The following is a 24221-nucleotide window of genomic DNA, read 5'->3' on the forward strand; positions in this document are numbered from 1 at the left end:
GTATTATTTCCTTGAGCATATTACAAATTGCTCCGAACGTTTAACGTTGTCTGAACAAAATCATAATAGTATCAAATTAACCAGACTCGTCCGCAATGTGGTTTCGATCTTAAATTAAAAAATTTGCGGTAAACCATAACCATCTAATTTGAGTCTTGAAGCATAATTGCCCACAACTGTTGAAATATTTAGATACTCACGTCTAATCTGTTACACATGCCACGGTTTATCTATATTAAGCATAATTACATATTAGCCACAAAATAAAGGCAAAGTCCGGACTTGAATGCACACTTAATTTGCGTAAACAGTCCTCCCTCTTCCAGAACAGCTATTGGCAAGCTTTCTTAATTGAGTCCGGTTGTCGTACGCGGTGACTGCAGCCAGACAATTGTTGACTTGGCTGCTTACAAGGCACTGAAGCGGTGGGATTATTTGCCATGGCCGTGTGATTATTTAGCGCACAGCCGGATTAGCGGGTAGAATCCCCCCATGACAAATAAACCTCGCTTCACCCTCGCCCCGTCGATTCGCTCTCGCCTCTGGTGGCCGTCCAACGACAGCACCAGCTGGCTCGTACACTTGACAGGCGAACACAATTACAAACACGGTGCACTCATTTTGAACGTTGGCTGAGTCCGATGCGCTAGATTTCCCGTCGTGTTTGAACGTCATGGAGCTCTCTCAAAGGGCTCGCTGCCTATCAATGGGAAGGTGCACTCCCCTTGTGTTGAGCCGTATCTCATCGGATTCACGTGCGTGTGTGTACACGTATGTATCTACCCGTCGACATCTCTCCGATCGATGCGTTCCTACGCAATGTGCGTATGGATGTTGAACTTCTTCTGCGCCAAACCGTGCTAATCAAAGGCGCGGGGGTAGGGCAACAAATGAAACACTTTTTTTTTTCTTCTTGGTTCTTTCGGTAAAGTCACGTAGAAGGGTAATAATAAAATAATAAAAATTAAACATAATAAAATAATTCTCACGATGTTTCGGCCACAACACAAGCAGCCGTCCTCAGGTGAAGAACAGGTCTGTCGGAAAGACAACGTCTGAAAGACGTCATTCAGACGCTGTCTTTCCGACAGACCTGTTCTTGCGTTGTGGCCGAAACGTCGTGAAAATTATTTGATTGTTTTATTTTTATTATTTTATTATTTCCCTTCTACGTGACTTTCCCGAAAGAACCAAGAAGATGAATCCCTGCAGTCACGAAAGCTTTAAATCGAAATTTAAACTAAACACTAAAAAGCAGTTCTAAAGAAAGAGATTTTAAAATTATCTTACCGCGTCGTGTGCTCTCCGTCCCTCACCTCTACATCATCCCCTTCTATCTTGACTTAAAGCTTTCGTGACTGCAGGAATTCATATTATTGCGTCTTTTGGTAAAGTCACGTAGATCGGTTCAAAGAAAATCTATCTCCGTGACTTTACCGAAAGACCCAAGAATATCATCTCCTTCTTTCTCTCTTTTTTTTTCTCTGCCTCCGCTGCCTCTCTCTCTCTCTGCCTTCTCAAGAGCCACTCATCTCGACCAGACACGGTGACCCCTCGGATCCCGGTTCTGTTTATCTACGTTCGCTTTGTTGAGCCTAAAGCAGTAACCTCTGTGTGTGCGTATATATATGTGGGGAGCGGTGGTGTAGCGGTTAGCGCTACGCTGCGCTACGAACCTGGCCACCCGGGTTCGATTCCCGCTCACGGCCAACACCAGTGACCATTGTCTGAACCGGTTCTGGGCCTCCCCTAGGTCGACTCAGCCTCAAATCAGTACCTGGTGTGGTGTGTAAACATCGCCACTGGGGAGACAAAGGCGGTCGGGTGTGATGCTGGCCACCCACCCCCTCGTGTACCGCTCCAGCCTTCATAGGTGCTCGCTAACAACACTTGCCCCTACAGTCTGTTTAGGCTATACGGGGGATCTTTGTCTTTTATATATGTGTGGAGCAGTAGTGTGGCGGTTAGCGCGCTGCGCTACGAACCTGGCCACCCGGGTTCGATTCCCGCTCACGGCCAACACCAGTGACCATTGTCTGAACCGGTTCTGAGCCTCCCCTAGGTCGACTCAGCCTCAAATGAGTACCTGGTGCGGTGTGTAAACATCGCCACTGGGGAGACAAAGGCGGTCGGGCGTGATGCTGGCCACCCACCCCCTCGTGTACCGTTCCGGCCTTCATAGGTGCTCGCTAACAGCACTTGCCCTAACGGTTTGTTAAGGCTATACGGGGGATCTTTATACATATACATGTTTTTGTGAGAATTTACAAAACAAGCAAGTATGCCATCCTCGGTGTTTAGCCCGGCTAGGGAGCAACCCAACATTTGATTGCTGTTGATGTATTGCTGCGTATAACTGGCGCCTGTAGGGGAATTGGCAATTTCCAAATGTCAAAAACTTTCCACCTGCACGGGAGAGTTATTTAAGCTGCTGTTTAAACTAGCAGCTTGCACTGCCCTAAAACAATTAGGCTGATTAAAAAATATGAGAAATTCAATTAAATTGAGAATGAGCAAATGCGAGAGCCGATGCCTTGGCAGGAATAGACGCTCGGCTGCAATTTTGACTCACGAATTTGCCTTCTGGCCCAAAGTTTGTTAATACACAAATTTAAACAAATCAGAAATAACTAATCCGGCAGAATTTTTTTTGTTTAAGCTAATGAACGGACTATTTGATTTTGACTCGTATTTTTCATGAGAATGCGTATTATAACTGTGCATTTAGTAATCATCCTTAATCATGTGCGTACAGTTAATATAAATACCTCTCGTATATTTGTCATTTTGCCCGAGACGCGGGATACTCACTGGCATCGCATGACCGGTGTCTGGTTTATGTTAGAAAAAAAAATTAGCAAGAGAAAATTCCACGTTTTAATGAAATACACTTTTGTATGGCTCCACCTGGTGGACTTCCAGAATGCACAAGTGTGACCCATGCAACCCATTTGCTTCGTGAAATCTCAGTGTGATCCCGCACTCTTTGCTTCGAGTCAGCCATGCTGATGGTGCCGCCCGATAAGAGTGTTTAATTTTCCACTGGAATCCACTTTAGATAATACAGCGGGGCATTACACCGGGCAGAAAGTGGAGACTTTCGAGGTTGAGCAATTGGAGTGGAATGGTAAGGCAATGGACACATCACAAGTTGATCCCTGTACTCATTCAAGTGCAGTCACAGATGCGGGTGTGCGTGAAGCCACCTTGGGACCTTACATTTATAAAGGATGTCGAGGGCAGGAAGTGAACGGTGACGCAGTGGTTGGTGAGCCGCACTATTCATTTGGCCCGCCTGAGTTCGATTCTCCGGCCACGGGAATGCCGATGGCTAATATTATTGGAGGCTGGTAATTGATCTGGTCCTGTCCCCACCCCTCACTGCCTCCCCTCCCTCCTCCCCCTTCCTGCACCTACACACACTGACAGCTCAGAGAAGTATGGTCATAATAACCTCATGATTTTGAGACAATCCATCAGTAGATTTCCAAATAGGTTAGGATAGGGTTTCTGTGATCAACGAGAAATAATAAGTGTCTAGGAGGTATTTTTCCCATCGTCATCATAAACAAACACTGCCTATAAACGGCGGCTTTTGTTTTTTCTTATGCACGTTGCGCAGGATGGACGCGGGGCCCCCCTTCCCCACGCCCCGTGGGGTTATTTCACCGTACTTGGTCGCGCTGGTCAGCGCGGGTTGGTGACTTTTTGGGGAGCATAGGGGTACACTACGGCGTTGGATTTCGCCGCGCTTTCCCTCTGCTGCCCACCGCACTGCCATGCTGCCTGTGACACCTGTTTCGCGTGACGGTGACACATCGTCCAAGCGCTATCCCGGCTCACCTCTTCTTACCTTCTGAGAACGGGCGTGCTCAAGGCCTTTTCGGTCGCGTGCTTTTGGTTGTAAGCTGCATTATACAACAAAGGTATACTTCGTGCATAGTGAAATGTTGATCTTACAATCTATCGAGTTATGATTATGACCTTTATAAATGTTACGTTGCGGATGTGTTGCAATTGTGCGCACGCGCGCGCGTGGACCCTATCAATGCCCTCTCTTGCTTTCCAGGTGGTCACACCCGAGCACCTGCAGCCGATCGGCACGAAACCGCCTGACGGCGCGGCGGCAACGTCCGTGGACGCGGCATCACGGCACAGCCGGGCGCAGGACAGCGGCATCGGCAGCGACAGTGCCGCGGCACGGCTCGTCCACACGGAGCACCCTGCGTCGCTCGTACATCACCGGCAGCAGCAGCAGCAGCAGCAGCGCCTCCCCTGCGCGTCGCGCCAGTCGTCCACCGTCAAGAGCCGCAGCTTCGTCCCCTTCGACGTGTTCCTCACCGCCAGCAAGATCTCCGCGATGACCTACTCGGCGACGCCCGTCAAGGGCAGGTGCCCCGAGCCGCCGCCGGGCTCCCAGCCGAGGCCCCCCGCGCCTTGCGAGAGCGCGTCGAGCAGCAGCGCGGCCAGCTCCGCGGCGGACGGCCAGCCGCCCCCCGAGGCCCAGGGCGGCGCGCGGCCGGCGCCGGAGGAGCCCGGCCCCGCGTCGACCGCCCCCCCGCCGTCGCAGAGCGGCTCGCAGGCCAGCCTCTACCCGGCGCGGCCGGGCTCCAGCTGCGCGGCCGCCGCCACCGCCGCGGACGACCTCCCGCCGACGGCTCCGCCGGCGCCGCCGCCGCCGTCTCCGCCGGCGCGCTTCGGGGGCCACACGGCGGCGCCGTGCACGGCCGCGGGGAGGTTCCTGCCGCCGGAAAGCCTGCGGGTGCCCGGCAGGTCGTCGGCGAGGCAGGCCCTGGGGCTCACGGTGGTGCGACAACCCGGGCGCAAGTCCGGAGACGGGTCGCAGCAGCTGGAGCCGTTCCTGTACGCGCTGGTGCACCAGCCGTCCGTGCTGCTCAGCTGCCATCGGCGCACGCAGAAGCTGGACTTTTCGTGCTTCGACGCCTCCATCAAGGGGGCGGCGATCAACTACAAGTCGGGAGGTGACGTTTTGTCCGTTTGTTTCCCCCTTTTAACCCCCTCTCATTTAATCGTTGCGCAACACCCTTCATCCACTGTTGTGGAGGATTGTGTGTGTCACAAATTAATAGATGATCAGAGAAGAGTATCTTTCTATGCAAATATAAAATGCAATTTTATTGCAGCCTCGTTTAAAATGACATAATGCCAAAAATACTGACCCAGTAGATGTGTTTTATTATTGGTTTCTGCACTGAAACACCGTTAGCAACCAACATATCCTCGTTTGTAAAACACGTAAATACTACAAACCCCGTGTCTCTTCTCGCACGCTCACTGCGCGTGCGAGCTAGCGAGCGCACGATTTCACTCTCGTACCCGTCCACGACGCGCTCTGCGCAGATCCTGGCAAGTCGCTGCCGGAGCCTCTGGACTACTCGGTGTCGTGGCTGCAGACCACGTGCGGAGAGACGGACGCACGCACGGGCGTACCCCCGGGCCTCCTCTCCCTGCAAATACGAGACTTCCTCAACGAGCCGGGTGAGCCATGAGAGCCGCGTGAGCTGCGTGAGCCACAGCGATGGATGTTGCTGCATTGCTTTCTGCCGTCTACTGTGACAACCTGCTTGTGCATGGTGGTCGCCCGACTTTGCAGTATCCGGGCTCATTTGTGTGCTCTGACGAAGGGCGATGCCTGATACGTCACTCGTTATGTATTATTCATCTGAAGGCCACGGTGTTATTGACGAATGCGTTGCGTTTTTGTCGCGTTATTTGTGCTTGTGCACCACTGCCAATGCGGTGTCGCCCATGTAATTTTTTTTATTCCGAGATCTTGCGAGATAAATAATAGCTGCTATTCTGCTTAAAAAGCCTTTAACGGAATTTTTTTAAGCTCGAGGAATTGTTTTCCTTGATCAAAAACTCATTAAAAAAGCGCTATTATTATTGTTTACGCACCCACACGTATCACCAGCGTACTGAAGCAGAGCAAGTGGCCGAGCAAAAAGAAAACACAAAGCAAGTAGTACACATGTAAGGGACTGACCCTGAGACAGGCCACGGCGCAATGGGCGTGACTAAGTGGAACACAGACAATGTTTACAGCCAATTATTCCAACCCCCACTTTGTTAATGAATTGCCCTTGGATGTCTAAAAGCAGTCATTGTGTTTCGCCTTGTTAGTGCTGTCGTGGCAAACACGCCCATCCCTCCTCCTCCTCCTCCAACTCTCTCTCATTCTCTCACCCTGTCAACCCCTCCCTTCCTGCACTGTGAACTTAACAGCTTTCCCATAAACACAGCCTTTAGCCTGTCTCCCGAGCAGCACAATTGCTGGAGCTTTAATCCAACATTTCAGCGCCAGATTTACATGTCTGTTGGGATTGCCCACCCGTCTGGCATACTAAGTAATCCATTACCAAGTCTTGTCGTGGGAGGGAAGGTCACTTACATGCAGTGGCATCTTAAGGTCTTGCTGCTTCTTGGTTTTCATATGAAGACGTTGGGGTCACGGTGCAGTAATCCCTTTTTAAGGATGCCCATTTAACAAAACGGAGGCTTTTCTGTGTGGGTGTGTGTGTGTGTGTTTTCTATTTGTGTATATTTTTAGAGGTTAAACATTGCGTGCACATTTCATGAATGGCCAACAGAGCCTGTTGACGGAGCTATGGCACAGTGACCATCGCGCACCGCAGTGTCAATGTCGGTGAATCGGATATCCGGCTAGTCACGAGTGATATCTGAGCTTGACCCCACCAATCAGACAAACATGGTGTCGGGAGGCCTTCATCCAGCAGTGGATTGCCAAAGGGCTCTAAATTAATCATTTGGAAATCTATTAGAAATTGAGGTATAATGAATGATCAGGAGCATGATGGGGTTCAAGCAGCAAGGTTTTGTTTTTTTGTTTCGATGTAGCAACCACGTGTGGCTGCATAGGTTGTGCAATCCCATGATATGTATGTACGAATGTATGTTGAAGTTATTTTGCACCGCGCGTAGCCAGCAGTGCTATTCGAAGCTACCACACATGAATCTAAAACATTGATTCTCATGTTTGCGATTCAATGCCTACATTCTGAACTATCAGAATATCAATGGTAGAATCGATGGATCGTTGCACGTTTCATTGAAAATCAATAGCATTGTCGCAATTGCGTCGGCACACGCACACAGGCGCGAGTGCAGTTGAGGTTGGCTGGATACGAGACTCGGTGGTAAATGGAAGCGCAGACCACACTAGAATAACACAGGCAAGAGTGCACAAAGATTACCCATAATGACACTTGTTGAGAGACACCCCTATTTCAAGACAGCAGTTTCCTCCGGTACAGAGGTCTTCATTGACCTGTCTGGACCATTTATGTTTTACGACTCGCACAGTTTCCAGAGATAGACACGTGTTTATACACCGCACAAATCAAGGTGGAATGGTATTACAATACTGCATATATATATTCAGAAGATCTGCATGCTCAAAGGCATAATTCAGAGAACATTCATTCACATTGCAGACTTGTTAAATGTCTTGCTAAACACACGCAGCATGCTTGTCTACGAATATTAATATGAATGTTCGTGGCACTTTTATTGCTAAATCTATTTATTCTGTGATAATGGCAGTGACTTGAAATGCTGTAAACTGTTACAATTCATAATATACACTTCACACAAAATGTCATCATTATCAGACTGTTATTGTCCCATTGCGTGTATTAACACATATTTGTTCTTGTAAACGTTTCAATATCGGTGTTACATTTAGGTCTCATTTATAATGAATCTCCAAACTCTTCAGTTATTCTTACCACTGCGGAGTGCACACCGGGCTAGAATACATTTTGCAGGCCGACTGGGATTTGTGAACAATACATAAATTACACTTTTTGAACGTGCACGTAAAAAAAAAAACCCCAAGAAATACGTTATTGTTGTTTTAACTTTGAGGGTTGAGTTGAAGAAAAAGTCCCGTAAGCTCGTGTTTTTACACCCCTATTTTAATGGTTACATTTGCACCGCACATTTCGCCGCCATCACAGGCAGCTCACTTCAAAGGAAATCTGTCGGGGTTGTAAAGCACTCCCGCAAGCGGCAGCAGCAGCAGCCATGGCACGATGTCGTTTGGTGGATTTTTTTTTGCTTCCTCAGTCCTGTCATGCTTGATGGGATTTTTCACTTACTTGGTCGTTTAAAGATTGAAGCTCTAAAGTGTTCTGTCATCACTTTTCCGTGTATTTAATTTGGACGCCCCCCCCCCCCTCGCGCCGGCATTGGCAGATGGAGGAACTAAAACTCCCAATTCTAAAAACAACTTCTGATTCACTGAAGTGTACGGATCAATGCTCCAGTTTTCAAAACACAGATGATCACCAAATGTGAGCTTGTGCAGCATACTGTAAAGCGTTTGGCTTTGGGAGACATAAATACCATCGTTTGTTAAAACAGTGCCCATTTGACTGGAACTCCGTCTATTAAAGCAAATGCCTTGTCTGGGAAAAACGTCAAAACGGAAATTTTAAAACTATTCCAACCTTACGAGATGGGAATGATTGCGCATTTCTCATTTTGCTTGTTTATGTACGCACGCATCTGCACGCCTTCAAATTACTTCAGCGCATCTTTAGGATCAGTAATGAAAACCCAACTGAGAATGAAAAAAAACCGAAAATCTTGTAAAACATCAAGAGCGTTTTGATTGTGGATGCTGCTGTGCTGTAAATGGTTAGCACTGTGGTTGAAACAACGGGGCAAGTTTCTTGAATCTTCCTGCCCTCTGTCCACCCTGCCGAATAAATTATGTACACCGTAGTCGGTCAGCAGATCGCATGTGGTGAGGTTAAGTGCGGGTAATCCAGCTGCTTCCAAGATGTTAGGCCAGCGTGGATGAGTAGACCAAATTATACTCGATAGGGGCTCTCTCTAGAGCTCCCTCTAGCGGATGCCCTCCCGCTGAACAAGCACGCGCAGAGCTGTGCGTTACGTGACACCGGCAGTGGCCTATTTGAAGGCGCGGCCGTACTTCTTTTTTTACAAATAAAAATTTATGAAAGTAGTTACATTGCAACAGCTGCATACGTTTCACACGCATTTGGACCGACTTCAAAATAGATCTCACGGGGCGCCTCCCCAGCCAGCGGTCGCAGGGCTGCACCTTTACCTCTTGTTACCCCTCGACGTTGATTGTGCACCTGTGGTGGAACCACCCCTCCCCTGCCCCGTGCGCAGCCAGCATTCACGTGGAGCTGGGCCGCCCGTGCAAGATCAGCCCCAGCCTCGGCAAGCTGGACCAGGTGGCCCGCTTCGTGGCCAAACTCTCGGCGTCGGAGCGGCCGGAAGGCGGCCGGAGCGCCGGGTCGACCGGCGAACTGGCGTCGGGAGGCCGGGAGCAGTGCGAGGACGCGGCGGCTGCGGCGGGAGCAGGAGGAGGAGGAGGAGGGGACCAGCAGCGACGGCAGCTGCTGCTGGAGGCGCTGGCGCTCGTGGGCAGCGTGTCGGTGTCCACGTGCCAGGCGGTGGTGGCGGTCGAGTGCGTGCCGCACCCCGAGAGGCCGGCGCTCGGCGCGTCCGTCGCGGCGTTGTCGGCGAGGGTCGACGTGAGGAGCAGCGCCGCCGGTACGGTGGACTTGCGTCGGTCACCCACCCCCCCACCCCCCGTCCGTGGGAGGGTTTGTTGTCGTCCGCACAGCGGTGGTGCCGACCCTTTGTGGGTGGGATAGAGGGTTTGCCGTAAGCAGGAATTATGTTATACAGTAAGCGACACCCCTTCTAATGCATACAGTCCTCGTGACAACAATACAGACGTGGTGAGACCAATGGTGTAGACAAAATGATTGAGGTGCAGTGAGATGAGACATGATGCACCGCAGATGACAGAAGACTTTAGTGAAATGAAACGGTTGTAGACAGACGGTAAAGGTAGAGTCAGATGAAAGAAGATAAATGGAGACAAGATGTAGATCAGATCTACGAATTGTATTTTAACGTGAATTAGATGATTGTTTATCACATTTTAAATTTGCTGCACCAGTTTTTCTAGTGCCGCCACTGCCTGCATCCGACCCCTCTGTTAAAGAGCCAAAGTGATTCCCTGCGTGAATGATTGAGGGGCAGTGATCATCTCCATTTACAGCTGCGGTGGCGAGATGTTAACTCCCTCGCCTGGTATACAGGAGGTCGTGGGTTTAATCCCAACCCTGTCGCCTGAATATTTAGAGTGTGCACGTTCTCCCCCGTGGTCTCGTGGATTTTTCTCGGGTTCTTCCGGTTTTCCCCTCCACAATTAGCAACACACATTGAGAGTATATATTATCGTTTTATATTTGTATCATTTGATTATTTCCCCTCTACGTGACTTTTACCAAAAGAACCAAGAATATGAATCCCTGCAGTCACGAAAGCTTTATATCAAAATTTAACACATTGAGAGTATTTGGCCGCTATATAGCTCAGTGGGCCTTACATGGTACAATAAAAACAAAGGTTCAGTTAAGCCCTACACACTGTGGGTCAAACACTAATTTGTGACTTCCCGTGCCAAACACTGCATGGCAGTGTGAGATTCGGATAAGCCTTCCTGCTAGCACAGCGTCTCTGTACCATCCAGATATTCACTTTACCACCCCAGTATTTCATCGTAATCAGTCGGTCATCATAACCACGAGTAACGATCCGTCAACTGCTGGATGAAAAGCAACATACCAATGTGCCTACATAAGAACTTTTCTGTGCGCACATTAACTGCAATGACATGGATCGGAATCGAGGTCACTGGCAATGAAGTTGGAACGAAAGCTGAGAAGTGCAAAGAAGCGTGCAGGGAATGCGTGCTTTGTAATTATTTTGGCCAATGCAAAGGAGAACACATGGATCAGAGAACAAGCCCAAATAGGAGATGTCATATTGATTGTCAATAAACGATAGTCTTAAAAAAAAATCTCGGAAGTAATTGAAAACCTTGTCGCTTGAGCCAAGAGATATTATTTGCCTTCGAGCATTAGGCCTTTGTCATTTTTAAAGCCACCGTCATCTTAGGCTAAAAGTCATTTATTTCTCAACACTGGCCAAGCTGTTTGCCTTGAATTAGCACAAACTCTGAAACATTCACACCACACTCGATATCACTGCCTTATAAGAGAGTAAAAAAAATATCGTAACAGGTAGATGTTTGAGGCAGTGGCTCTTCGTTGGAGCAGAGAGATGAGAGGGTCTAGAAGGGTTGACTGACTTGCGGTTAGAGATGGCACTTTACAATGAAAATTGTTTGAATACTGTGGATGTGAGCAGAATCCTCATTGAAAAATTGTGCGTACTCAATTCAGTTGTTCTCAGTCAAGTGTTTTTGTTCAGAGAATCTGCGGATCCCAATACAAATCTCCTTTCATATGTAACGCGGCTAATTCATTGCACACGATTACCCCCGTGTATTCGAAACGAGCATGCCTCACTGTGTCCAGGTAACGCAGTCCAGACTGACGCCAGTGGACGCACGTCGCACGCGGCCCGTTGCTTCTCTGTAAAAAAGGATGAACATCGTTTTTTGCACATCTTGTAACTATTGAAGGTTCAAATTAAAAACCGCCACACGTATCTACAGCCTATAGAGTTCATATGGAGTTGCCATTTTCTTTAGAAATAAATTTCCGCAGATGTGGCGGGCGAGCGTGCGGGCGGATGGTGGTGTGTGGGATTCTCCGGGGTGAAGCACATTCGCTGAAATTTCTTTGTAGTATATTTTCCACTGAAGTCCGCTTAATAAGCACCCAATTCATATATCAGAGCTTTTACGTTTTTTCTTGTTGTTGCTGTACCTCTTGACCGTAAATACGGCCATTGCCTTACGGGCTGCGCATTTTAGCATTGGCTTGGCCTTGCCAGCTGGTCCCATCGCCGATTGATATCAGTCGACTGGGAGGCTCGCTGCAAACACAAAGTTGTTTCCTGCTCATCCCGGCTCCACATGTGCGGGACATCACGACCCGGAGTCTCAAGCCAAACGTGGAGCTCTTGATCTTTAAGTGAGCCATATAAGACGAGCCCCACAATCTGACCGCATCAAGAAGGAAGAGTGGATAATTAACGCCGCACTTCTTGCGAGCGGCGTAAAAGGCCATCTTTCGAGACAGGTTGCCTCCCAAAACGCCTGACCGCCGGAATTCCCGATGCGCGTTTTGCTGCGGCATCGAGTGCCGCATGAGCGATGCGTTTGATGGCGTGCCAGTCCACCGGGCTTATTAAGCACATGTTTCAGGGCGACCATTGTAAATGAACAAGGATCCAGTGTGGTTGCATTGCTGCTTGAGCCAAGGAATCCTCTTTGCGAGCTCTCTGAGGATGAAGGGAGTTTTACATTCTGCTCTTTTGTTTGTTGTCGATGGCACGTGCACTTTTTTTGGAGGAGTGGCGGGAGGGGTGGTTTGGTGGAGCCCTCGCTCAGAAAAGCATGAACTCTTTAAGGGGCTCGCATTTTTTCAAGCATTGAAAATGGCTCTCAGATAGCGTAGGAATGGCGTACAGGGCCTTATGAAAACATCTGTAAATCCTTTGCGAGGAAAATCCCGGTTGAAAAGGACATGTGTCATCCACAGCCACTGGGCCCAGCCAACCATTTTTATTGCTTCGACACAACGTATTAGGTTGACGCAAATCGTATGCGTGAAAGAAAAAAAAATGTCTAAACAGGCCGCCGCAAAACGGATCACTCGCCTCGACGATTAATCTCTGTCGGTGACTCATATCAGAAACACAAGATATGCATTTATTATAATGGGAGCCAAGCCTTAACCTCGGCGTTATAGGGGAGTTACTGCAGAAATTCCCAGTTCCCTTGCAGCAGAGGCTGATTATTTTAATAGCTTTCATGGTGCTGTTGGCTGCAGACATGCCATTGGCTTGAACTTGGGCTGAACCCCGGCAATGTTTCACGCTAATGCCCGTGATAGAGATTCTGGAAGTGTGAAACTGTGGCGCCCTGCCATCCATCAACCTCCGACCCAAGAATTCAGCTGTTAGGAATAGTGCGTAGCCAGGAGTCGTTAGTGGCAACACCTGCTTTGTAATAAAAGCCCTTTGCTTTCGTGGATTGGGAATTCTGGGCACTTTGGTGAACTACTTAATCAATGTCTTTGTTCATTGCACCTCCGCCACCCCTCCCCCCCCAAACTATCAGAAGGAACACATCAGAATTAATGGCATCTGCATCTGTGTAATGGTTAATTTGAGGTAATAAATTAGCCAGAATTTTACAATTGAGTGTACGGTGAAGAGCACTGTGGGAGAGAAACCCCGTTTTTCGGTGCACTTTGTTTTTCTCTAATGATAACCAACTGGCAAAGCAAAGCGTGACATCAGCCGTTGGCAGTGAGAACGCTCGATGCGGCATTCCGTTCCTGCATATTTTTGTTTAGTGAAACAACAAAAAAGGCAGGAAATTTTAACTGACACCAAGGAAATGCTATCTGCCAAAGTGAGTGTTGCCTTATGTGTCTTGTTGTGCTTTAAGTATAAAATTATCCCTTTGAAACGGGGGTCAGCGGTGTGGCCCTCTCTCTCTCGAGGAGGAGGAGGAGGAGCACATTTCTCTGTCGTTCACCAACGGCGACCTTACGTTGGTGACATTGCCCAGCAGAGGCGGCAGCAGCAGCAGCAGCGCATTGCCGCTTGAAGCAGAGGTTTTACCTTCTAGCCCAGCAGGCGCCCAGCTTCATATTGCGCGGGTGTATTAACCATAAAATATGTTTCGGTGCGATCGCAGCGGACGTTTAAGAGCACATAACCTTATTTAAAAATAGGGGAGGCCATGCGTGCTGGTATCATCTGTCAACAGTTGATACATTCCTTGCAAATTGCATCATTGTAAAAGTCAGAATCAGAATGTTTGTTTATGCTGGAGGTATCCAGTGAGCTATAAAGTTATTTTTCACAGAGGGGCGGGTCAGTCAGAGCGTTACGACAACAAACAATGCAAATATACGATGGGAGTGTAAAGTACAGGAAAGGTGAGTAAATCACGAAAAAATATGCTGAATAAAACTCAACTGAGCTATTAGCTTCTTTTTCAGAAGCGACCTTCCTGCAAATGATAACTCAACGAAGTGTGGTACTAATACATAAGTGATGATGATGATGGTAAGGCTTTGGGGTAGGACACATCGCAGGAAGCGTTGATGTCCCATGGTCAAAGAATAACAATTATGGAGTGGCGGCCAAAGAATGGAACGTGTCCGAGAGTAGTACGACCACCGAGGAGACGGAGCTATGAAATCAATGCGCACTACGCAGGTTCTCGATGAATTATCACTCCGCAGGATTGCGAGAGGTGGTGGACAGCTTGGGGAGGCCTCCATCCATCACTCAGTTGGCTGATGATGATGATGATGGGACGCCACAGTGGCCACATGTGATCTCCCTCGCCTGGTGTGCAAGAGGTCGTGGGCTTGATTCCAACCCTGACGCCTGTATAATTTGGAGTTTGCGTGTTCTCTCCGTGGTCGCGTGGATTTTTCTCCGGGTCCTCCGGTTTTTCCCTCCACATTCATAATCAACATCACGCGTTTGGAGTATTTGGCCGCTATGAATATCCACGCGACAAGCCGCTTCGTTGAGCTCTCATTCGTGGCCAGGTCGCTTCTGAAAAAGTGGGCCTCACCCGGTAAAATAAATCGACGAGCCCGTGTAGTTGTCGCCGGGCCTATCGCCGCACGTGCTGACTCGTCCCCGCGTACTTGTCCTCGCCGCAGGCTCGCTGCAGTCGCTGTCCGCCGAGGTGCGGCTCACGGACGCGCTGCTCAAGACCAGCCTGCGCGACTGCTCCCGCTCGCTGCTCGGCCCGTTCTGCGGCAGCGTCCGCGCCGACGCCAAGTGGTGCAGTCACAGCGGCGCCTCGGAGGTGCTCCCCAAGCTGCTGGTCTACGTTGACCTGGGCCTCGTGCAGGTGAGAGCGTCCCCCAACACCGCTGGTTGTGGTGCTGACCCGCTCAGGGGGGAGAGGGGGGGGTACCCTGGCACCCTAAGCCAGACGTAATCTTCATTTTGCCGAACGTATAAGTTATGAGGTCGCGCCCGTTACACACAAAGTGCTTGCCGCAAATGAACCACGATGAGCTTGCTGATCTCGTCAAGGAGCGTAAACCATCACGCGAGCTCCAGTGGTCATCCTCGCTGCAGCGGCTTTCGGCTGGCCATCGAACAAAGACGGTCGCCGCATCGCGTGCTTCCAGATGCGCTTCTGCGGCCGTCTGGAATGCTCTTCCTTCTGATATTAGGAAGCCACTGGAGCCATGCACTTTTAAATAATCTCTATTGACAACTAATTTCTTTATAAATGCTTTTTCTGTTTAGTTTGTTGTCCTTCCGCCACGCCTCCGATCAGCATGGCTGGCTAATACGGTGCGAAAGAATTTCAGCATACATACGTTGATTTCTGGGCACCCTTTTAAGATTGCGGGAGAGTGACAGCCAACATATATGGGTCTAGTGAGATAACAGAAATAGAAACAAAATAATTAGAGAGATGTAACGAGATAAGGATTGAGATAAATACTCGTTGCTTTTCTGTTCATCTTTTGTTATGGTTTGATTCGCCTCGGCTATTTTCATGAATTGTGGCCCACCGAGGCCTTTGCTTGATTTCGCATCCCACCGACACTTGCCTTGGACAGCCGGCCCTCGCTGGTGCTTTTCCTGAGCAGAGATTCGCTGGTCCCGGGACCAAATAACTCGTTCGGTGGTGGAGTGAGCAGGCGTAGACGCAGCCCGTGCCGTGCGTGCGCGGCGCGAGGGAATGTAGTCGCTGCTGCTCTTCTCATTCCTTGCGGTCCATTTTGTCGCAACCACAGATATTGTAGGTCTCCCCTTGTTCAAGAAGGATGAACCCCAAACGTTATTCAATTTAACACGTAGGCTTAAACTGAATCGTCGTCTTGTACATTCGTTCCTCAGGTTGCTGGTTCTCTGCAGTCCGAATTGAGTTGTTCATAGCAGAAAAAGGGACTTTAAAGTGCATTTCAAAAGTGACACGGATGTCGAGGTGAAACATTCGGCAGTGCTGTGTTGGTGCTACGGAGTGCTCTCTTGGTGCCGCTGAAAGTCTCTTTAAAACGTTTCCTCTAAGCACCTGCCGATGCCTCCTTGCTTATAGCACTTATTTTCACAAGCGTGTCTAATGGCGTACAGTTGTACAGTTGTACATTTCACTTGTTAGATTCAGGAGGTACATTTTTTGCCGCTCTTCGGAGCTTCGCTGGTCGCCGCCTGACAAACCGCGGAGTGAAACGGGCACGTGTTGCAAGTGTGACGGTTACATTTCAAATTAGCGGACGACCTTCGACCCAAACGAACGTGCGATGAGCATCTGGGAGGAGCGGCGCAGGAGACGCCAGTCGAAATTTGTGGAGCAAAAATGCCCCTTCACCACCGCGTGATGGTCGAGATAGGTTCGGGACATCTGGTTGTGCTTTTGGAGCCAACTTCAAACGCTGCGCATAAAATAGAATTCGCGATGATGATTTTAACGTTGTTTTTGTTATGGGACACAAGTAAGGCAAAGGTAATGAATCAAATAGAACGTAGGCTTCCTGTAAATGAAAAATAAAACTACGAGCTGCACATACGCATGCATACGCACATTTTTTTTTGCTTCATACTGACAGCAGGACTCTTAAATATAGACGTTAAAGCTGGAGCAATATTTATGAATTTCCTCTATTCAACTTGTAAGATGTATTGCGTCCGCTAGGGTTTCTTACCTGCGTGTATGTACGTAGTTTAAAACATGTGGCATATCCACAGCGGGTGCAGCCGTAGTTAGAGGATTGCGCTCTAAGCCCCGGTGACCCGAGGTTTGATTCCCGGGCCACGGCCAACATTAGCGGTGAGTGCTGCGTAAACCAGTCCTCGGCGGCACTACCCTCGCCAACCCGAACCGACCAACGTGGTGAAGTATGGTCAAACAACGTACATAATCGATCAGTTGTAGGGGCCTTCATCTCGTAGCGGAATGATCAAAGGCTGTAAATAATACAGCGAATGCGCCAAAAGAGATGTCACATAAAGTCCAAGTGTCTCTCTTCTCAAACGAACAGATGGGCGCTTTGCGCGCCTCCATCGATGGTCCTGAACCTTGGGTGGAAATTCCACATTCTCCCGGCAGAAGGCCGTTTTCTTCAGAAGCAACAAAAGTTTACCTCTTGCAAGGATAGCAGTGGGCGAGGTGCGTGCGAATGCGTGACCCCTCCCAAAGGTATTCGAAAGTCCTATTTGGCCCTCGGTGAGAATAAACTACGAACTAAACTGTGTTTATTTTTATTTTGCCAGGTGAAGGCTCATTGAGCTACGTAGCTCTTTTTCAGAAGCGACCTCGCCACTAATGAAGGCTCAACGAAGTGGCTTATCGCGTGTAAATTTATAGCAGCCAAATGCTCGGAACGCATGTTGATTCTAAATCTGGAGGGAAAAACTGGATGACGCGGAGAAAAATCTGCGTGACCACCTGGAGATAGACATGTAAACTCCAGATATACAGGCGTTAGGGTTGGGATCGAACCCACAACCACCTGTATACCAGGCGAAGCATTTAACATCTTGCCACCGTGGTTCTCACTCCTTGGGTAACAAACACAGATGCAGCAGTGCACCGGTAACGCTGAGCCGGTGTGTGTACGCGTGTGTGCGGCTCCGCGCGGTAGCGTAAGAGTCAACGCGTCGCACTACGAACCCAGCAACCCGAGTTTGATTCCCGCTCACGGCCAACACCATGGACGATTATCTGAATCAGTCCTGGGCGTCCCCTAGATCGGCTCAGCCTCAAACGAGTGTACCCGGTGCGGTGTGTAAATATCGCCACCGGGGAGAGAAAGGCGGTTCGGGCGTGGTGCTGGCCACCTCACCCCGTCGTGAACCGGCCTTCATAGATGCTCGTCAACAGCGTTTGCCTCCTACGGAATCTTGTCAAGGCTTTGTCTCTGTTGTTCCGCGCAAGGTTTTCTGGGGCCAGGAACACGTGCGCTGCCTCACGCTGCTGCAGCAGCTGCTGGCGTCGCACCGGGGGCTGCCGAGAGAGCCGGCGCAGCATCGCGCCGTCGCCGCGGCCGACCATGCCAAGGAGCGCCGTGCCAGGCCCTGCACCGCCGAGCACAGCGCCGACGACTTGCGCACCGGCCTCTTCCATTACATCCCCGACGCAGGTGGACGGGCTCGCCAGCTCACCTCCCCTCCCCTCCCTCCCCCGGCAATGGATCGCTTCACGTTGACTGCACGTCTTTACACAGCGGCAGTGTTAACGAACGCACCGCAATTAATCCTTTCCCGTTTTGATGACGTGCGCGTACATCCGTGTACGTCGTAAGTTGTACTTCCGATATTACACTCCGATGACTTACATGTGCAATGACGTACATGCATGTCATCGTTTTTTTTCTTCCGATTCCGTTCCGATGATGTATGATGATGTACACGAACGATGACGTGCATGTACATTATCAAAAATTAAACCGGAAGAAAAAATGAAATAACGTCGTCAGTACCGAGGCTCCCACAAGGCCATGCGGGAGGGCGCGTGGCACAGTTTGCTGCAAGCTATCATAGAGTGCGGTCGTGTCGCTACAGTTCTCCGCGGTGATTACAGTGTCTTTAAAAACAACAGCGTTACGCCTCTCTAAGTAAAATTAACGCTGAGCCGCTTGTGCGTTCCCAGATTCAGAGGTGAATGGGTCCCGCACCCTGCAACTTGCAGATGTCTCAGAATGGGAAAGGGTTAATCAGTTGGTAGGTTAGGTTGCTTATTGGGTACAATGTGGGTAATCGCCAGCGTGGAAGAGTAGTCCAGAGAGGCGAGAGTAAGCAATTACAGGGCTGCACCTTTACCTCTATACACGTGGAAGCAGCGTGTCAATTAAAATAGACTAGAATGCTCACTGGCACATGTATGATATCACACGTGTTTAGAATTTGCGATTTTTGTATTCGTGTAAACTTCAATGTGAATCCTTCCTACGGGGCAGGAGCCAAAACTGAAAATCCACTGGGTAGGTTTTTGCGGTTGCGCTGGACAGCTGCTCGAGAGGTCTTCATGTTCTACCGCGCGTCGTTTGGCACGATGTCTGGCATTTAACTCCACGTGTGTGGAAATTTGTCAGAAACTGAAAGTGATGTAGCAGTCTCTCGGGCCGTTTTTTGTGCCATTATCAAGACGATGGAAAAAAGAAGAGGCTTTACCCGTCGTCGCGGCAATAATACGGCGTTGAGATTATAGCTGCTCAACCTGAGCTCTCCATGCTTTTATATTTGCATTGCCTTTGTGCTGTTTGCCTTTCGGCGTTCCCTGGTCTAACACTGGTGGTGAGACAAGGCGATAAAGGAGGCTGCATCCGGTGTAAGCCAATCAGTTCCGAGGACAATGCACACATTATTATTATCAAAGCTCGTTGGTGTGCATGTTTTACCACAAGCATAATGTGTGGTTAATGCAGACTTGATGCCTTGCAATCGGTGTCTATTTTGAACTTTGTTTGAACTTCTTAACACCTCCTGTGTCATTGCCGCGATGGATAAAGCCTATTCTTTTTCCATCATACATTCGGGTACGATATTGAACGTTACGTACGTACGTGCGTTGGACTTACTTGCGCACCGTGCGCGGCCAACTGCGCTATGCCGCGGGCGCGAAAGAAGTGCTCGTATTGACTACGGTGCGACAAAGCTTCAACGCACGTACCAACACACGACGCTCCCCGTTGGGCCCCCGTCGCGCGCAGAGAGTCAGAAGCTGCTGCCGAACGTGCAGGAGGTCGTCTTCTACAACGAGACGGAGGAGAGCGCCGGCACGATGCTGTGGCGCTACCCGGAGCCGCGCGTGCTGACGCGCGTGCGCATCGCTCCGGTGCCGTTCAACACCACCGAGGACCCCGACATCAGCACTGCTGACCTCGGCGACGTTTTACAGGCAACTTAAACTAAAACTAAACTGTGAACTGTTTTTTTATCATGCTAGGTGAGGCCCCCCCCCCCGCCACACTGAGCTATGTTGTAGCTCTTTTTCAGAAGCGACCTGGCTGCAAAAATGATAGCTCGACGAAGTGGCTTATCGCGTGGAAATTTATAGCGGCCAAACACTCGACACGCGTGATTCTAAATTTGGAGGGAAGAACCGGAGGACCCGGAGAAAGATCCACGGGGAGAACACGCAAACTCCAAATATCCAGGCGTCAGGGTCGGGATCTAACTCAATGACCTCCTGTATACCAGGCGAGGTAGTTACCATCTCGCCACCGTGGCATGAATTACAATTGATTTCTGAGTTGGGCCACGTAAAGATCTGGCCAAATGCGCATCCGTGTCCCCTGTTAGCAACACGCTGTGGCCGAGCGGTCTCCGATGTTGTTTTAGGGTTGTGACGCGTATCGTGCGGCAGAGTATCTCACGTCTGGGAGCTTCCCCAGGAAGCCATACTCCGAACACGCAGCGCAACCCCAAGACATGCCGCTCGCTGTTCACCATTAGTCTTGATTACTCGCCCGCCCAAGCCAACTTCCTTTGCTTAAATCAATGTGACGTCTTTAGCTTGAGTGTGTGTTTTTCTAGCCACTTGTTCGCCTTTGTCTCGCAGCGTAATTCAAAGCATGCATCTGACCATGCTTCTCTCTGCACTCTTCACCATTTGCTCCGTTTTCTGATCCGTAAGTCATAATGCCTATGACCAAATCAAATATGTCCGATCCCATCAAATCTCACAGCTAAGCATGTTTTAGCCTGGATAGTGACTTGGATGGGCGACGGCAGTGCATGTAACAGGTGCTACAGGCTGCTGCGGAGCTCATTCATGTGGGGGGCAGCGCACCAAACTCTATTGATTAACTGTACTATGTTCCCAATCTATGCGCCCCACATTCACCAAACCACACTGACCAGCAAGTATCGTCTTATAACCCCCTCAACCTACGTGGTGTGGGGAGGGCTGTGCGTGTGCATGTTATAGCAGGTAACATAAACCCATTCCAGGCTCATTGGAAAACTACAATTGATTTCTGAGCTGGGGCCACGTAAAGATCGGGCCAAATTTTTTTCGTCGCGAAACCTTTTGCTGTCCGACAGAGCCGATCAAATTAAATCGTCAAGTGCACAATCGTTTCACCGTGCCAATTATTGTCGTTTTTATCTCGCTGGTAAGTTGGAAAACAATTCTCACGACGAAATGTAACAGTTTACATTATACTCTTTACATTATACTCATTATACTCAAGATAGTTTACATTATTATGAGCTTGGCGATCCCCTCCATGCTGTCCTCAAGTCACTTCCACCTCACGAGCTGTGTCGCTGCTGCCGCGTGGACTCCAGGTGCCGTGCTCGCTGGAGTACTACGACGAGCTGAAGATGGTGTTTGTCCGCTACCGGGACTTCAGCCTGTCGGAGAGCCGCGCCTGCGAGCTGCAGCTGCCCAGCCCCGCACTGGCCGAGGAGCAGGCCGAGGTGGTGGCGGCCGACATGTGGAGGGTGGTGCTGCACAACGGGCAGGACACTCCCGAAGAGCAGAGGTGACGACACGTGACCGTGCGTGCGTGTGTTTCAGTCGGACGAAGGGCCGGTTCATCTTCTGGGTTCTTTCGGTAAAGTCACGTAGAAGGGAAATAATAAAATCATAAAAATAAAACATAATAAAATAATTCTCACGACGTTTCGGCCACAACGCAAGCAGCCGTCTTCAGGTGAAAACCAGGTCTGTCGAGGCGACAGCGTCTATTTTATTACTTCCCTTCTACGTGACTTTACCGAAAGAACCAAGAAGATGAATCCCTGCAGTCACGAAAGCTTTAAATCGAAGGGCCGGTTGTCATGAATCCGCCTGCTTGCAGCCCCTCTCGTTGTAAATGATGGTGCGCACGTTTGTATGTGTGTGAATGTATATTGTGGGGAGCGGTGGTGTAGCGGTTAGCGCGCTGCGCTATGAACCTGGCGACACGGGTTCGATTCCCGCTCACGGCTAACACCAGTGACGATTATCTGAACCGGTCCTGGGCCTCCCCTAGGTCGACTCAGCCACAAATGAATACCTGGTGCGATGTGTAAACACTGTCACTGGGGTCACTGGGGAGACAAAGGCGGCCGGGTGTGGTGTTGGCCACCCACCCCCTCGTGTGCCATGCCGGCATTTATAGATGCTCGCTAACAGCACTTGCCCCTACAGTCTGTTAAGGCTGAATGGGGGATCTTTGTTTGATCTTTGTATGTTGAACTTTGTTTGCACCGTACGTAGCCAACCGTGATAATCGGATGTGTGGCTGCAACCCTTGTAAAGGCGCAGCCCTGCAATTGCTTGCTCGCTGCCCCTGTTGGTGGTAGGGTCTCAACTTTGGGAGAGGTCCATAGAACCACTCTGAAGGGCACTTTGGCCCCTTCTCCCATGCTAGAGGTGGAAGCACCCACACTTTACCCCACCATACGTGGCATACCGAGCGACAGACCGTGGTGTACACAAATATACTGCTGGCTGCAGATGTTGTGGTTGGAGTTAAGAAACTTGCGCATTTTTGCAACAGGTGCACGAGGAGTAAACGTCCAAATACATGGCGCAAAGTGTGTTTTTTTGCAGTCGGAAGCAATTCCAGTTTGAATCCTTACCCCAGGTGTCCACTTAAAGCCACCTTCAAAATTCCAGTGTGGAAGAAATGAGGACTGCTTTTGTGGGACATCAACAGCAGTTTCCCTGCAGATGGACTGACCGACCTCTGCCCCAGAGAATACGGACTATAACCACCACTGGCTCGTGGGCACTATGCAGGAGATAAGCCATCTCTCTATTCTCACTGAGTCAAAGAACAAAGATGGTCACCGCATCGCGCGCTTGCCATACCTGTTCAACCCCATTTATCGGTGCCTACCTTATTACAGACCAATTCAGACCTTATTGGTCACCCCGTGCTCCTTATAAATCTCAACGTCCATCCGACAAAGTCCCATCGCAAGGGAGAAACACAAACAAATAGACAATCACCACTACACTCACCACTATATTTACGCGATCTAACCCAAAACAACCCTGTATTGGGGAAGCACGGGTCTGCAATGAGCGGCTGAGTGACTGCCGTCCGCGCGCTGTGCAGTGTCGATGGTGAGAGTGGCTCTCAGGGCGTGTGCGACCCGCTCGTGTCACCCATGGCCCTGGCCGCCTGCATGCGCGTCGACTCGAGTTTCTCGCCGGCGTGGGTTCCGGCTCTCGGAGCGTCCTTGCGGCTCAGCTGCCTGCAGCTGCACCTTCTGCACCACGCCAGCCAGTTCAGCGCAGGTTAGTAGAGGTCACGCGGTGACCAGTTCGGTCGTCGTCATCATCATCGTCGGCAATCGTAATCGGCCGTTGCTGAATGAAAGCCTCTCCACGCCATTGCCATCTCTCACAGTCCGGTGCTGCTAACATCCACCTCGCTCTTACCCACGGACAGATCTCACCGCTGCATGTCCACGGTTTTTCTGTACTAAGTTCGTGCAGTCGTGGCCACTTGGTGAAACGAAGCGTCCATTGCGAATTTTTCGCAGAGCAGCAGGACATTGTCCCGTGTTGCTAAACAGCCCGCAGAAGGTGGCCGTGACAGATCTACTTCGCACCTCCGATTAGCACGGTTGACTACGTACGGGGCGAAGGAAGTTCAACATACATACTCGCCTGACATCCATTCAACTGACCTGTGTTATCTGCACGTTTTTAGACGTTCTCTTTTATAAATGGCCTGCTACCAAGGAAAGCTGAACGCATGAGAGTCTAGCCAGTATTATTACTTCTCAGAACTGAAAAGTATACATGCTAAGTGGAAAACCCCATTTAATGATAATACTGGCACCATCAATTAATTACCCTTGAAAGCCTAAATAATCACAAGAGGCTGCAATTTGGTTTAAAACCCAGAATATCAACATTGGAAGCTCTGTATTCTGAGATGGCAAGCAACATGATACAGCTATATACAACAATATTTAATATTAATTTTGAACCATTTTTAGTTAAAATAAAAATAACACATACAGTTGAACTGGTGTTCCCCAAACATTCACAATGGTGAAACATGACCCGCAAATTGCTCAGTTAGGATTACACCAGAAACATCGCCGCCATCTGCGAAAACTTGGCAGGACTCCCTCCTGAACAAGAGTCTTGAGACCCAGTTCGGATGATGCACGAACGCTGTCAACCTCAGTGGGAAAGCGTTAACGATGACGGCCTGCGCCACATTGCGTTCGATCGCCGAAACGGAAGCAAAACGATTAGCCGCGCAAAC

The 24221-nt window shown here is 49.7% G+C and overlaps 1 protein-coding gene across 1 annotated transcript in view; it reads left to right on the plus strand.

Moving 5' to 3' along the window:
- The window catches only part of VPS13B (vacuolar protein sorting 13 homolog B), a 301109-nt gene that overhangs the window by 231741 nt on the left and 45147 nt on the right, over nucleotides 1-24221 (plus strand). Inside the window, 8 exon segments of the mRNA XM_061554219.1 lie at nucleotides 4070-4982; nucleotides 5362-5499; nucleotides 9187-9573; nucleotides 14697-14890; nucleotides 17936-18140; nucleotides 19710-19897; nucleotides 21292-21488; nucleotides 23055-23236. Of these exon segments, the coding sequence (XP_061410203.1) occupies nucleotides 4070-4982; nucleotides 5362-5499; nucleotides 9187-9573; nucleotides 14697-14890; nucleotides 17936-18140; nucleotides 19710-19897; nucleotides 21292-21488; nucleotides 23055-23236 (2404 nt within the window).

The sequence above is a fragment of the Lethenteron reissneri genome, chromosome 19 (assembly GCF_015708825.2).
Source record: "Lethenteron reissneri isolate LAM-NWPU_2019-01 chromosome 19, ASM1570882v1, whole genome shotgun sequence".
Taxonomy (NCBI): domain Eukaryota; kingdom Metazoa; phylum Chordata; class Hyperoartia; order Petromyzontiformes; family Petromyzontidae; genus Lethenteron; species Lethenteron reissneri.